This window comes from Lissotriton helveticus, chromosome 8 (genome assembly GCF_964261635.1).
Source record: "Lissotriton helveticus chromosome 8, aLisHel1.1, whole genome shotgun sequence".
Lineage (NCBI taxonomy): Eukaryota > Metazoa > Chordata > Amphibia > Caudata > Salamandridae > Lissotriton > Lissotriton helveticus.
The window spans coordinates 838,763,179-838,779,423 of record NC_136069.1 but is presented as its reverse complement, the minus strand read 5'-3'; the positions used below and the strand labels follow the sequence as shown (position 1 = coordinate 838,779,423).

The window sequence follows — 16,245 nt, the reverse complement described above, 5'->3', positions numbered from 1 at the left end:
ATTCCTTACTTCTCTCATTCAATTGGACACTTAGCTTTTTAAATTCATTAATCACTATGTTCCAAAAAAACATCTACCCCGTCTCTTGCTGACATTGGAATAAATGGCAAACTGCTCAGCACCCTGAAACCATCCAATCACCTCACGGACCCCCTCCCTGCTGCAGCAGTAAAAGACTTTACACCCTTGCTTATCCCTCTCTGGACTAAAATTATCAACAGCTCTCTCCAACAAGGAAGCATACCTGACTCACTAAAAGTTGGTCAGGTCACACCTCTCCTAAAGAAACCTACAGCCGACCCCTCTGATCTCAACAATTACCGTCCCATCACCAATATTCCCACTCTCGCCAAACTGCTGGAAAAATGCACACAACTACAGTTGACTAAACACATTGAACAATTTGATCTCCTCGACCCGCACCAGTCAGGCTTCCGAGCAGGGCACAGTACAGAAACGGCTATGACTCACATAATTGACGACGCACTTCAAATGCTAGACCAAAACGACACCTGCCTCCTCATCCTCCTTGATCTCTCTTCAGCATTTGATACTGTTAAACATGAGAATCTACTAGAGCTTCTAAACACAAGAATGGGCTTATCTGGAACTGTTCTCAAGTGGTTCACCTCCTTTCTTCACAACAGGTCGCAGAAATTCAAGAGCAACAACATGATGTCCTCGCCAATACCCGTAACGCTAGGTGTCCCCCAAGGATCCTCTCTATCCCCAACTCTGTTCAACCTAGTCATGGAACCGCTCACTACCTTGCTACAAGCATCCAATGTACACTTTCACATGTACGCAGATGACACCCAGCTTTATCTCAAATTACAGTCCCCCAAGGACATCTTGCTCCTGAACTCAACGATCAGAAGCACCCAATCATGGCTGGCCGACAATCATCTCAAACTCAATGCCTTGAAAACAGAGTTTCTTCTGATCTCACCTCCAGCGAAGGTCTCCACCACTCAAATTTGGCTTAAAGACCTAACTGCACTCAATGTCCAACCCACCATTGTGGACTCAGCAAAATCCCTAGGCATAACACTCGACACCAATCTGAACATGCAGCAACATATCAGCAAGGCAACAAAGGGAGCAAACTTCCAGATCAACACTCTGAGGAAACTTAAACCCTACCTCCCAGCCAAAGACTTCCAAACGGCAGTACAAGCACTAGTCATCCCTCGAATAGAATACGGCAGCATCGCCCTCTGCGGACTCCCCCTAACTACAACCGCACCCCTAAGAGCCTCTCTAAACGCTGCAGCGAGACTCATCACTGGGTCAAAAAAACACTCCCATATTACTCCTGACCTGAAATCCCTGAACTGGCTGCCATTTGAAGCTAGAATACATCTGAAAATCGCCTGCATGACACACAAGGCGGTACATCTAAACTCACCCGGATACCTCGCTCAGAAACTGACACTCTGGAGGAACTAGAAACACCAGAGGCAAAAACAATCTTCTGTTGAAACCTCGAAGATTCCGGAAGGAAAAAACATATAAGCGCTCCTTCTCGGGAATGGCGCCTAGGATCTGGAACTCTCTCCCGACCGAAACCAGGCTTATCTCGTCCACCACACTCTTTAACAAGCATTTACAATGCAATGGTTTCGCCTTTGGAAAAGTTAGAGCTATTGGCATTGTAAATGACAAAATTTGTATTTATGTGTTGGTTTTGAAAACAGATAAATAAATGGCATTGTCATTTACATTGCCATTAGGTTAATCTCGGCAGCCACTCTGCACTCCCTAGCATTCTGCAGTCACTCTGCACTCCCTAGCAGTCTCTCTGCAGTCCCTAGCACTCCCTAGCACTCACTAGTCACTCTGCATTCTCTAGCACTCCCTAGCACTCCCTAGTCACTCTGCACACTCTAGCACTCCCTAGTCACTCTGCTCTCTCTAGCACTCCCTAGCACTCACTAGTCACTCTGCACTCTCTAGCACTCCCTAGCACTCTGCACTCTCTAGCACTCACTAGTCCCTCTGCACTCTCTAGGCACTCTCTAGCACTCCATAGCACTGCAGCCAGCCTTCCCGCCCCAGACTGATATCCACTGAAGCGACGAGGAGGTCCGGGCACTCCCTGGGACGCTCCGTGCCAGGGGCTGAGGGTGGCGATTAGCGAACGTGCATTCCACCGGAAATCTTTGAAATAAATCCAGTTTAAAGAAAACGGAGGGTCGGTGGCAGTCAGAACAGAAATTCTATTAAAAAAATATATAACCTGCAACCCACGGACTGGTCCAAGCTACGAGGGGAGATACGCAGCAGCGCGCGTCACCCGAAATAAACCCACGCAGAGAATAAAGTATCTAAGAGAAGAACTGGGCAAAAGCAAGACAAGCTGGTTAAATACAGTAAGACTTGTGCCAATCGGAGGTTTGAAGCCTGGCAACAATGTGATGCAGCCTAGATGAACAAGGCTTTGAGGCGCCTTCGGACCCGGGAGAGCAGGTGGGAAGCCGGGCACAGCGCTCGAGCCACATTCGGGGAGCCCGACTGGCAGGTCAGTGCCGGGGCTAAGGGGCGTGTGCACTGCCGCAGAGCCGGTGGGGCGGGCCAGATGTCACCTTGAGGGTCCGCTCCGATAGAAGACAAGCGAAAGGACACCGAGAAAACTTTCAGGGAGCCGAGCCTTCCAGCTGGCAAGAAGAGCAATTCATTCCAACCTCCCCTGTCTGTCTCCCTCTCGTGGCCGCCTCTCCCCTTCTTTCTGCCCTCCTCCTTCCTTCTTTTCCTCCCCTGCACTGCCCTGCCGCCCCCTTTCTGCCCTCTCTACTCCTCTACCCTCCCTGCCTCCTCCCCTTTTTTCTCCTCTGCCCGCCCATCCTTCACAACATGATACAATCTACTTTATTGGCACGACAAGTCAGACAAGTATTGCCAAAGTAAATACATGACAGACCCCCGCCCTCTCGTCTTTCCCGCCCACGCCCCCGGCGTCTACGTCATGAATATACACATATATACATCCATAGAGCTATACAGTATGTTGACGCCGCCTGCTGCTTTGCCTGCTATTGGCCCGGGTGGCGGTGACGAGAAACACCCCATGCCCTTCGTTGCCGCACAGCATTCAGTTTCTGCATCATGGCTCTGTTGTGTTAATTTTTTTATTATTATTTTTTTCTTCGCATTTCAGGTCATTTGTATGTTGCAGGTGATAATGCTGGCAGGGTTCACGCAGGCGAAACCAAAAAACACTTTAGGAAAATGAGCTCTCAGAAAGCAGCGAAAAAATGTAGAGCTAGCGTTAAGACCCATTACACCACTTCCCGATCAGTCTTCTCGAAGAGAGAGGGGGGTTGGGGGAAGGAGGGGGAGAGGCGGCAGAGAGGTCTGGAGAAGTAGGAGGAATTAGCACGTCCCATTAGCCTCCGTCTAACCTTGTTAAAAATCGGTTGTCTCCCGTCTGAGGAGCCGAATAATTTTTATTTGCGGGCGGGCGTCCCCGTGTGCCAGAGCCCTGCATGAACACCCCCCACGCCATGTGCAGCGGAAGGAGGCCGCCCCCTCCCTCGGCGCTCGGGGAAAGGAGGTCAGTGCAATTAAACACGAGTATTGAATTTGGCTGGGGGCTGGAGTAAGCAGATGACCGCTGCTTCTTTAGACCCGCTCCCGCCCCCGTCATTCAAGTAACCTCCGAGGCATCCCCTTGTAACGCTCTCCTCCCAGCCCGTCTGACTCACCCCGGAGGGGGGAGGTGGGGGTGATCGTGCCCGGAGACAAACTGAGGAGATTAATCACCATCATTAGAGCAGCGGCCCCCGAAGTGAGCCCCCGCCCGATCGATAAACACGGCGAGGTACATACATACAAGCATCTCTGTAGGTAGATACTGTCAGTGATACCACGCATTCGTCCCCCTAATGGGGGAGTTTTACTCATGGTTCTAGCAGGATGCTCGTGCATCTGCACCTACCCCTTCCAGCGGCTGCCTTACATTGACGGTGTTCGTCCTTCTATAAGTATGCCGCAAATCTCATGGCGCCGGGTGTGGTGTGCTCCATTTCCGGGATCGGGAAGTGGTGAGCAGTGTTCAGTGAGAGTGCAGAGTGGCTGCCGCAAGTCGTGAAGGAGACGCTGCGCATGCGCAGTATCGTTCCATCAAATGAAAAAATTAAAGAATGACTGACTGCCTGCCTCTATACCGGGTGAAGGAAAAACGCCGGACTAATGTGCCTTAATAAAGAAGGTATCTGACTGAACACATAACCCCACAAGACGGGTATACTCCATAGGAGAATCCTGGTGCGGAGCAGTGGGGCCATAGGGGTCAATCAATCCTGGACTTCCTCGGCCGGCGGTCGGCCGCCAAATGGCAAAAAAAAAACCTCAACCAGCCAAAAAAAAAGCCCCGCCCACCGCCGCATGACGTGGGCAAAAGAGAAAAATTCTCGGGAACGCCCCCGAATCTGGTCCGGCCTTGACGAACAGATCCGGCACCCAATGGCTAGCCTCCATTTATGGAGCTAGCCAATGGGAGCCGGGGGACGTTCCCGAAGCACTTATAGTTAACAAAGGATTTCGCCTGCGCCGAAAAGCTGCGCAGAGCGCAGCCTTCGGCAGGCGAAACCCAAAAATGAAGTAAAAGCTATCCTCATGGCTAAATACACCTGAACTACTATCTTGATCACTGTTAGTACTCTGCACCGAGCTATACTACATGTTTGACCCTTTTGATTATTTGTATTTAACCGTCTATTACTCACATGTTTAGCTTTGTAACCACCTAGTTGTACTACTTTGTACTCATGTTGGGCTTAGTCGCCACCAATTTGTACTCATGGACCTATTGATTTATCTGTTTAACCATGCTCCCTCATGTACTTCTCTTTGTAAAGCGCTCTGATATCTGCAAGGATCTTGTCCGCGCTATATAAAACTTTCAAAATAAATAAACGTGAAGTAGGTCTAAAGCTAGTTGGTGGCTCTTGGATAATAGAAGCTTGACCCCAGTTAAAGTGTTGGCCGTGTGTGGCAAGTTGGAAGCAGAGGAAATCTTTCCGGGACTGCTGGCTGGCGGAGTGTTTCAGAGCAGTGAGTGAGACTAAAATTACAAACTGTGGGAGCTGGTGGATTTGGCTTACAAGCGCAAGGGAAACCATTCAATAAAGAAGTGTGCGCAAAACTTGTCATCTGTAAAGAAGGAAAGACAGCGCTGTTGCACCTTTACAATTTAAAGACTTTCCCTTTGCGCGCTCTTAATAAAAATACAGCACATGCAAATTAGATAAAATGGGAAATCACATGGGCTGCTTAGAAAATTAGACTGCCTCCCGTGATCAAGGCTTGATTAGAGCAGAAACGTTGGGATTAACTACTGCCCAGCTTCGTGCTGTCTCACCATTAAATGAAATTTGAAACGCAACTTTGCTACGTGTTGGTGCACTTCTTTGAAGGTTGAAGGTGTTGTTGATATATATACACAAAATATATGTGTGTATAAAAAAAATTGGACAGGATCAAAAGGTTGCTCAACTACTGAAATTGTAAAGAACAAACTAATTTAAGAGTCAAAATATGTTTGAGCAAGCAGCTCATGCTAATGCCCCCAAAAAAATGGTATATATATATATATATATATATATATATATATATATATATATATATATACACATACATACATACATATACATACACACACACACACACACACACACCCCTCCCCAGCACAAGCGCAAATTCTAAAAGCTATGGCAATCTGAATCGCAGCTGGTGAATTCCAGGACCATGTGGGGGTGATTTTCTGAAGACGGATGTTTGTAGCAGGCAAGCAGGTGCGATAGAAGTTGCAGGGACAATACTAATAAAAGCAAGGACTTTAGTGTATCCAATGTATTTTTCTCCATTCGCTAACCGCACCGCTCAGCTTACATCTACTTTAAGTAGGGCTGTGTTATGGTATTTGCATAGTTCCTGCATTAGCACGGCATTGCAATCCATTTGGTTGTCTAGAAGTGCGCCCCAGCATTAAGACTGGTCCCAAAGTAGTTGTGCAATAACAGTCTGTCGGAAGTGGTGTAGTGTAGTTCCTATATTCCCAATAGGCTCTGCGCATTGGAATAATATAACCAGCAGTGTAGACGTAGGACTGAGGTCGACTAGGTCTCTACTGACTATATTAGACTTAATTAGTTTTGCCAGCTAGCTCAGAGGTCACTAGAAACTTTTTCGAGTAAAGGAGGAGTTTAACTTCCCTGGATAGACAAGAAGGGATTAGCTTCTGACAACCATAAAACATGACAACTTTGCTCCCTCAGAATAAGAGTGTATCTCTAGAGTCGTGTGAAAACAATAGAACGCTATTTCACTCAGGCAATTGTGCATACTTAGTTTCACCAGAGTGCAGAGAAATAGAGAGACGGGCGTTTTCAATAAAAGGTGTTATTTATTGAGCAGTCTTCTTTCTCATGCAAGAGAAATGAATTGCCATAATTGCAATACTTATCATAAAGTAAAGTGAGTACAGTAAAAGGAGTATTATGAAATACTGTAAAAGCATTGATATGGTTTCTTAGCAATATGATACTTTAAAATGGATAAAATATATTCACACATAAAAACATTGACTAACGTACTCAACTGGTGCTTCTAGATACGCCTACCCCGGTGTACCTGACCTAAGCCTAATTCGTGGGAAGGAGTAAGTAGCAGTTTAAGTTAAGTTGGTTTTGCCAAGGAATCTGAATCAAGAATTCTCTTTAAGGGTTTAGTCAGCTCCGTACCTGGGTAATAGAAAGCAGGAGGTCTGGTATCTCTTTCTCAGAACTCGATATCCCAGCAACCCGCGAGGGCGGCTGGAAACACCGGAGCTGGATTTTCTCGGCTGGAGAAAAAGACAGCGTCTTTCTCAGTGCGTCCAAAGGGAAGGGCGGCGTCCGTGGGCTCTCGCATCAGCTGGGCTCTCGGGCAAGTAGATAGCCGCTCTGCTCCAAACCACCGTGTGTTTGCTTAAGGCAACGTTGGTATATTTATACCTGAAAGGTGCCGGGTTTGACGTAAGGTTGGACATAAGACGTCAATAAAGATGTCACTAAGAACTGGCCATTCTTTCAGTGCTCGCAGGAGTTCTAGGACAAATCAAAACAGAAGCATGGGGATTTCCCAGGTTGCTGGAGGTTTGGTTTGTCTAAAGAACGCGTTGTACTTTCTAGGAGTCTAGGGAAGTAGCCTTGCCGTATTTGGACTGCATGGGCTATTACTAAATATGGATATGATTCTTATGCCTTTATAAGGATATTATTTATTATAGCTACATAAGGGCATAAATCGGGAATATCGAATTAGGGTCCTAGATAGAAACACAACAGTGGCGGAATCAAGGTCACAAAGTCATTGGTGTGTGTTTTGGGGCTGTAGATGTCTGCGAGAATGCTTTTACAGTTTGCGAATGCAATTTTTTTAGGACTGCCATATGCCCTTTGATCAGCTGTTTCAGTAATGCAACGAGGGACAGAATGCGCTTCAAAATAACCCATTTGTCAATGAAACGTACAGCAGGACTTTTTTTTTTACCTGACCGTCTGTAGTAGGGATTAGGACAGAGGCATACACCAGGAAGCTGAAATTAGTAGCCTGGACTGTACAGGACTAATTGAAGGAATCAAAAAAACAGTATAGCTCTACGAATTTTAGGTATACACACACTTCACTTGTGAATCTGCTCCAAACAAGAGAAATCGGTTGTCATAATAGGCAACGCATGTGTATAGTAGGGCGCCACACTTAGTACCTGAAATCAATACCAAGTTTCTTAGACACCTTTTACCCTGTAACAGAATAAATGAAGGAAAAATTCACTCATGCAACAAAGCTTGAACAAAACAGAGCCTGTATTGAATAGATAAACATGACAATAGTCTTTATTTGAGGTTTTGCAGTCACATCAATCATTCAAAGATTTGTTTTGTTTTCCCATTATCCAGGATATCAACTTATTGGGCCAAGTTAAGAGTATTCTCGCTTCAACAGTGTGCGGATATTGGCAATTTATAGTAACATTCAATGTTAAGACCCGCAGTAACTACAATATCCCTTCAAGGGTTTCGTGGGGTGAAGGACATAACATTAAACCATGCATCTTAGATTGAGGTCTTAACCACAGTTTACATTTCGATGTATTTATTCACTATTTAACAGTGTAAATCCTGAAAACTTTCTCTTAAGTCTAGGCCCACTGCACAATTTCAGAAGCAGTTAAAGACTGGTTGGTGCATGGCCCAGCAACATAGGCGGGGGGGCCTACGAGCCTCAAAGCTTATAAGCATGGAATTACATTCTTTACAACAAATTATTTTTGGAAGTTGTTAAAATAAGCTAAATGAAGATTGCAACGACTCTGACTGCCTGCATTAAATAGAAGTAGTAGCATTACACTTCAGGTTCTCTATCAAGCTAATTGACTGATGGTGTAAAAAGAATTAAGCAGACCAGTAGGAAAAAGTGCATTTTGTCCATCATTCATTTCTGAACATGGACTGTTTATTACGATCTACGGCTAATGTTATTTATCAATATAAAAGTGGTCTGCAGCGGATGACAAAAGGGTGCACCAATTTAGATAAAGACATTAAAAAGGTGGAGAAGGATACCAACCTAGTTAAAGTATTCGGGAGCAATTCTGTCTTCTCTAGCGTGCAACAAGCGAATCAAATATGTTGGAAGAACCCTTCACCCAAGAACGTAGGTGGCAAGCTCATGCAGAGTATGTAATAATCACTACCACCAGGCATACACCAACACTTCAAATCACCTCTTTACTGGAAAGATGAAGGAGACTTCCCCAAGTTCTTAAGCTATGTCAATATACAGCAATAGGCCGTGGTAAGAATCTATAGCAAATTTCGGTTGTTGAATTGTTACTGCTTAAATATCTAGACAAGCTTTTTAGCTGCCAGACTATAATTACATTGTGAAATTGTAACTTGCTAGACCTATTTTGAAACGCAATGGTCAGCATGCATTAGATTTTGGGCAAATAAAAATAAAAACATTATAAACATGTCTGCTGTATAGCGCTGGAATTAGTTCCATTATTTTTAGCACAAAACTGTTCAGATTGGATAGCAAATTAGTTATTCAGGCATCAAATAGATCAACATTTTAATAGAATCTTTGCTGGAGAAAGTTTCGAACAGTTCCCAAAGTTGGTTTCCAAACTCTATTCATGAGATAATGCAAGCATATTTTACCAGCATAGGAGCCAGTTGGAAGGGTGAAGATCTGAGGGTTATTTTGCGGTCCACATTTGGCCTTGGTTAAAATGCACGAGAGGCTGAGGTTACCAGAGACTAATAATGAAGATGCAGATTTACCTTGCTCGCAAGATCTAGATTACGTGTTAATTCACGTTAGTGAGCAACAGGTGCAAAGTAAAAAACGTGTTTCTATTTTGCCCAGGGTCAAAGTCTATATGTACTATAAAAGTAATATTTATTTTAAACTTCTGTATACTGTAAAAATATCCTTCTAGGTTCAGTTCAACACATCAAAAAAATAGGCAACAAATAAATTCACCCACCCAGTTAAAAACAAAACCTGCTCCAAGATTGTAGTACAAAAAATGATCTACAACCGGTTATATTCAGTAAATTGGGCACCACTCAAAACTATCTACTGCACTTGTTCAGCAGCAAATGTACTAGCTTTTAATAAAGGCAAAATTGGGACCAAGGTCCTTCAGGTCGCAACAAAAGATGTAATCCTTTAAAAGAAACTTTATTTTCAAAAGTGTATAAAAATAGCCACAAAAGACTAAAATAGCAGCGCCATATGTTGGTCAGTGAAGATGTCAACCATAAAAAAAGAAAACTATATAAATTAACTGAGCAGGGGGAGCAACACTGTGGCTATAGCTAGACACCATCTTATAAGGATTTCCATAATTAGGCAAAAAAGTTATTCGAAACCACCGGCATACAGGAAATCTATTGGGGTGAGCATGAAATTCAAAGATCCACACTGCAGAAAACAACTCCAATCCCGATGCAAGTGTTTTTAATCGGTAAAAAAAACAAAAACATAGTTCATAGATGTTCTGGCTTTCATGTTATCCAGTTTGAGCCGGCCTCTTCGAAAAAATTTAAATACATTAAAAGAAATATTGAAAACTTGACTTTTATGGAGCAATAAAGCAGTCTTCTCAAGGGGAGGACTTTGCCAAAAATCAACACTGCAGAATCACTGGAATGGAATATGTGCTCGATTTAGATCTGTGGAAGGAGAAGGGGAAAACATGAAAAAAGGCTTCAACTACATTAAATGAACATTCTGAAAGTATGCAGCAGTGAGATTTAAAAAAAAAAAAAACTTTATTTTGAATAAATCACAATGACATGTACACAAATTTCCATAAGATGTACATATATCAATCTACAAAGGTAATGTACCGGGACGCACAAGTCATCACGAGTCGCAACTCCCTTCAAGAGTTAGCCAAAATGGTTCTAATTTTAAACTATTTATTCGGGACGTGGAATGGATGACAGAAATGCTCCAGCCTCTTGCTATCCAGTCAGCTTTCTAAGCTTGTGGCTGGTTGTTTTTGCCACAGGGGAAAACAGAAGAACTGCAGAGGTAGCCAGGGGCAACTTTGTGTCAATGGAAAGTGGAATAGCACGCCACACAGGGAACCAGAAGAATTGCTGAAGTAGTCTGTGAACCTAGAGTGCCAACGCATAGCAGTGGTCTTCAGTCTGTGGGGTAGGCACTCCGGGAGGGACATAGTAGTGGTGGGGAGATGAGAGGGGCGTAATCTGATAGAGGACAGGGAGGGCACCAGGTACTAGCAGACAGTAGCACTAAACCTGTTCTAACAATGCAGAGAAGCTAAAAAGTAGTACTGTAATGTGATTAAACAGTGCTGCTGTAAGCTGAACTTTAATGTGCAACCAGTACATCGTCTGACATTCATGTTCCAGCTGATAGTAGGTATCAAAGGAAGGCCTATAAATTGACCCCAAACACCTCACCCCAATTTTGATAAAGGATCACACAGTCGACAGAATATGGTGAAATGTATTCATGTTGGCAATCCTGTATTTGCACTTTTGGTCAGTTATCCCTTTTAAATGTGCAAAGTAAAAAATGTTCCATATGTCTATAGCTGTCAAGTAGTCTTGTTTAGCACAACACCTTCAATCTGTCCTGTATTTAAGCCACCAGTGCATAGCATTTGGAGATTTGTAGCTGACATTTAACATGGTTAGTATGGGCTCATAAATCTTAGCAAAACAAATGCTTCAGCTAAGAAGCAGACTGCGGTTGTGTCACAGGTGACATGGAGCCAACTGCCAGCGGGATTAATTAATTTCTTGTGCGCTAAAATCATTCACACATTTTAGCGCCTTCACCAGCAATACCTTTTAATGTCACAAATGGGTTTATTGTAAGAAAACAAACATTTCACATCGCTTTTGGACTACTCTTAAAATGCGGTTACCTAGAGATCCCAAATAACAGGTGTATGAATTACTTATGTTGCTTATATTCATTTTGGTACATTGAAAAGCACTACTGCTGCAATATGTATTGGAACGTTAGGGTGAAAACCAAAAAAACTGATTTTATAGGCTCCCACGATTAAGTTCTCAGGGGGAAGTGGGCTGTAGACATTAAAAATTAAAGACCACTGCCATATAGTTATTGACACAGGTGCAAAGAGCAATGAGCAGCTATGAGCAATAAGGGAAACACTGGACACTGTTTCCAGACCCGTACTGGTGAGACAGTCAGAGGACTGGTGACAAGCCAGCATGGCTGGGCACAACAGATCCTGGGACACCAAAGAGATACTCAATCGCTCTCACTCGTGCATCTGCTGCCCACCCAAAAGGACCAGGAGTTGTTCTTTTGGACCTAAAGCTTCAGGCACTTCTTTCCTCCCAGGGGAGTGGCTACAAAGACAGTTCAGATTGGAGCTTTAGTAATTAGACTGTCTAGGGAAGACAAAATGTAGGTGGTTTTCATGGAGCAAATCCTGTACCGGCTGGCCGGTGTAAATGGAGACAGCATGGCCAGCGCGGGCCACTGACAGCTAAAGGCAAGGGGGCATTGAATTCTCATCACAGACTCCCAGGACATATTGTTTGATGTCAAGAGCAAATTTGCATGTTGATTTTGTCCACAGGACAAGTAAGCTAAAAACCCCTACTGCAAGTTTGGCTGCCAGTTTAGTGCCACTGTATGGCTGTGGGAAATAACGGTCTGCTGCAAAGAATTTAAACTGGTATATCTAGTTCATTAACACAAAGCCTTTAAAGTCAGGGTGAGCCGAATAGGAAACAGAAGAAAGAGCCATAAGGTGAACTTGCATTAAGGACAGCGTTTCCAATATAAAATGTGTATAAGTTTCCAAAATATACCAAATTGTGGCTATTTATTTGATTGCAGAATACTCCCTTATAGTACGCACAAGCATGCAGAAGCATAGAAGAAAGATAGTCCGTGTTATTTTGAAAGCACATAACCAAAAACATTTGCAACTTAAAAAAAACTGACAAGGATTGCAGTTTCTTTAAAATATTGTGCAATATCAAAAATATTTTTAACACTTATGTCATGACTATATTGCACAGTCATGCCTTCTGCGATGGTGCACGTGGGAAGGCAGAGTGCAAGCTATACATTTAGGCAGGTATGAGGGGGACTGAAACTATACCCTCATTTACGTCATACCTTAGAAAAAAAACATAAGTATCCACTTCCAACACAATCTTAAGAGTCGTAGGGACAAAATAGAGTTCTATAATCACAATACAAATCTTTTCAGTAGTAAAACGTCAGACCTTTCGGTTTACTATTTGTCTCAATGTAAAACGACATCTTTCTTACAAAAGCGAATGTTATGCAAGGCCAGTGCCCAACGACATTCTCAAACGCACAATGAAACGTATGCACAGAGTAGCTACTAAAGTACAGCATTCACACTGAATGTAAACGGCGCTCGAGAGGCATAAGTGACATTTTGCTGCTTTGAAAATAACATGAGGATTTAAAACAACAAAAAAAATATCGTTTTATTTAGTTGCAGGTGTGCAGTTTTTTCCAGCAGCAAAGTTTTCAACTCCTGCCCTTTATAAATGGCGCTACATTTCGCTGTTCAGCTTTACCACATCGAAGTTTTTTTCCACACTGTAAAATCATTTCACCACCTGGCAAGATACTTTTCACTGTAATCTAAATAAATCAAGCCAAAAAACATTTGTAAAGATTTTTCCCCGAAAGTTCACCTGTTGGGAAGCATATCTGTGTACAATTTAGTTTTGCCTCAAAAATAAATGAAACCTTTATTGCTAAGAGTAACTTCTGCAGAGTAAGGTTGTGTGTGATGCTCTGCTACAGATCTCTTTAAACAGAGAATTGGTCGTTCGAAAAGCTTTACCATCTTCACAAAGGCTGCACAACAAAAAAATAAAAGCAATTCAAATCTTTGCATTCCCTTGTGATATGCAGTAGATTTAATTGTCCACACTACAGTGAAGTGCACGTGGTCTGACCGGACAGTCTCCCAGGCACAGCAGAGCGGCTGTATTTTTCCACTACAACACCAAGACCCATTCAAGCTTTGGAAGGAACGCCGGCCGGCAGACAGGGGGTTAACGCGTGGCTGAGTAACTGAAGTGTCCCTGGAACTCCGAGTAAGCAGGCCCTTCTCAATTAATGGAGGTCTGAGTCAGGCGCTGTGAGTAATTGCGGAAGTGAGTAAGGACGGAGTTACGCGCTGCAAGCTCGTGCAGTTCTCGTAGCGTCCGTACTGAGAAGGTGAGGGAGGCAGGGGCAAGGAAGGAGAAGTCATGCTTTCAGCTCGTGCATGTGGGCAGCATCGTGCCGTTGGCATCTGCACTGCAGCCCCTCAAGCATGCATCAGGCAGGGGGTTCAGGGCACACACGGCCACCACCTGATGCCCCTTTCAATGCTCGCTCACAAAAATGCAGCACAACGCTGATACACTGATGCACACCTGCACCAATCAGATGTACCCCTGCCGCCCACCTCTGACCTCTTTCAGTGCTGAAGCACACATGGGCACTGATGCACCTGCCCTTGCCACGGACATCTCAAAAGCACTTCCAACGAACGCAGCCGGAACCTGGAATTCGAAACCAAATGATAGGGTGCCAAGTCCCAGGCTAGCAGTTCGAGGAGCTATACCAATGCTGATAAATGGTTTTCACTAAAGTACACGGCTCAAATGGAACAGTCCAGCCAAACGTTTTTGTATACTTCATTATTACGCATTAAGTGGGACTGGTATGGCCAGACAACAGCTGGGGTGGGTTACTGCAGCACTCAGCCCGAGGCGGCGTGCTCTGAACTGCTGAACAAAATACAGGATTGCAATGCATTCACAACCCAGTTCCATTAAAGGGAATAATAGCCACTCTACAAATATGGTTGGGCCACTTTAAGGCATAATCCCATAGCGTTCGGACTAGTATAGGTGGCAATTTTGGCACCGTAACATTATTAATTTGCCCTGGATCACACTGAATAAATGATGGGTAGTTCGTGATACCAGAGGCTCCAGTTTTGGAAAAACAGGCTGAAATAAAAGAAAAAAGGAGATATTGAAAATCATCACACTGGGTTTAAAGTGATAGTAGCGATATTTAAACGAGGCAGATCGTGGCTGAATGCCATCTGTTTCCAATTAGCGTGCGTGATAATTAGAAACAGATGGCGCTGATGCTTGCTCCCGAGCACCCTAGGCCAGAGAACAGAGAAGGCAGGCCAATTACGTGCTGTCTTTCTTAGAAAGACAGATGCAAAGCCCACTAGCAAGTGATAAAAAAAGCATACGCACAAGCGTTTGGAGTTTAAAAGCCCTTACTAAATGCCTTGAAGAGCAGCGCATGCGCGCTGGCTCAGGCGAGACCTAAAAACGGATTCTGTCAATACTAAGGGCAAGACTTCAGTTTACCCAGGAAGGCCAGCAGGCACCTTCACTTGAAACCACTAGAGACCCCAAATAGCATTCACTATCCTGATACCACCCACGTTTCAAGCTGATGGACTTGAGGCAGCTTACACTCTTGCAACTAAGGTGAGCCTCCCTTTACAGTATTCGCCAAAGGGGTTACCATGATGTGCACTTATCTGTTATTTGAGGGGTCCCAACGGATTAAGGACCCTGCAAACTATTGCTAAATGAAAAATACATGGGAAACTTAGGCTCCAATAGGAAAAATGGCAGAATGGCACACCTGTACAGGTTATAATCGAACTTTTGTCCTTGCAACAAGTTTAACAACCAACACGGACAGGTCTGAGGTCCTAAATTGGATACTGTCAAAGGAGGGTTAGGTGAAGCTTAAAAATGACCTATGTTTCCTACTAGAAATCGGGTATACTTCAGGAGACTAGAGATAGGATTTAGGCAGCCATTTCATCTAAGTTTTGGGACTCCAAGCAGAACCTAAGCAAATCATGTTTTTCACTAGATTTTTCAGCCTCTTATTTTGGGAAGGGGGGGGGGGGCGGGGATGAGATCTTGGGTTCTCAAGAAATTTGCTTTGTGTGTATTTAAAATAAGCCCAACATAATTTTACTTATCCTGGTCTTAAGTGAGAGAACAAGAAATGAACATGCTTGAGACATGGAGAATGCGAGACATAGTAAAAGAGGCAACAAAAGCAAGATCGAAAAACTGGAAAGCAATATGGATAGCAAGAGACAGATTAAGTGATAACGCATTTTAAAATTAAAGCTTCTGTACGCACAGTTGGTGCATAAAAAGATAAACAGTCGTCCATCACTTACATCATCAATGTCTTCATCATCATCTCCAATATCATCAAACTGGATTTCATCATCATCACCTGGACCAAACGTGTCGGTCTCATTGATTTTAGCTATTAAAAAAAAAAAAACACATTTAAAGATGCCTTGTAAAGCATAACAAGTGACTTTAGGTGCTGAAGATGATAAGTGTGTTACCGTGTTCTGGAAGTTCCCCATATGCTTTCAAGCTTCTGGCTTCATCTGCATTATATTTTAGGATGACGTCAGCCTTATTATCCTGCCAAAGAAGAACACATCTGTATGTGGCTGAAAATGCATTGGCTAATACCCACAAATTGTTAACAGTTGATTTTTAAATTATCCAATAATTACAACAAGAGGCCTTATGCAGAATATGCACTGGCGCACCTTTGGGACCTACTGGCTTTGTCAAAACGTTTTAACGATACTGTACAACTTTCATGATGCTGAAAAGTAAGGCTCGA

At 43.7% G+C, this 16,245-nt stretch overlaps 1 protein-coding gene across 1 annotated transcript in view; it reads right to left on the bottom strand.

The window, feature by feature from the left end:
* Positions 1–7,853: 7,853 nt before the first annotated feature.
* The window catches only part of LOC144772944 (eukaryotic translation initiation factor 1A, X-chromosomal), a 97,188-nt gene continuing 88,796 nt past the window's right edge, over positions 7,854–16,245 (bottom strand). Inside the window, exons 5-7 of the mRNA XM_078657646.1 lie at positions 15,956–16,037; positions 15,779–15,870; positions 7,854–10,229 (exon numbers count right to left, since the gene is read on the bottom strand). Of these exons, the coding sequence (XP_078513772.1) occupies positions 10,224–10,229; positions 15,779–15,870; positions 15,956–16,037 (180 nt within the window). The 3' untranslated portion in view covers positions 7,854–10,223. The remainder of the gene's footprint in view (positions 10,230–15,778; positions 15,871–15,955; positions 16,038–16,245) is intronic.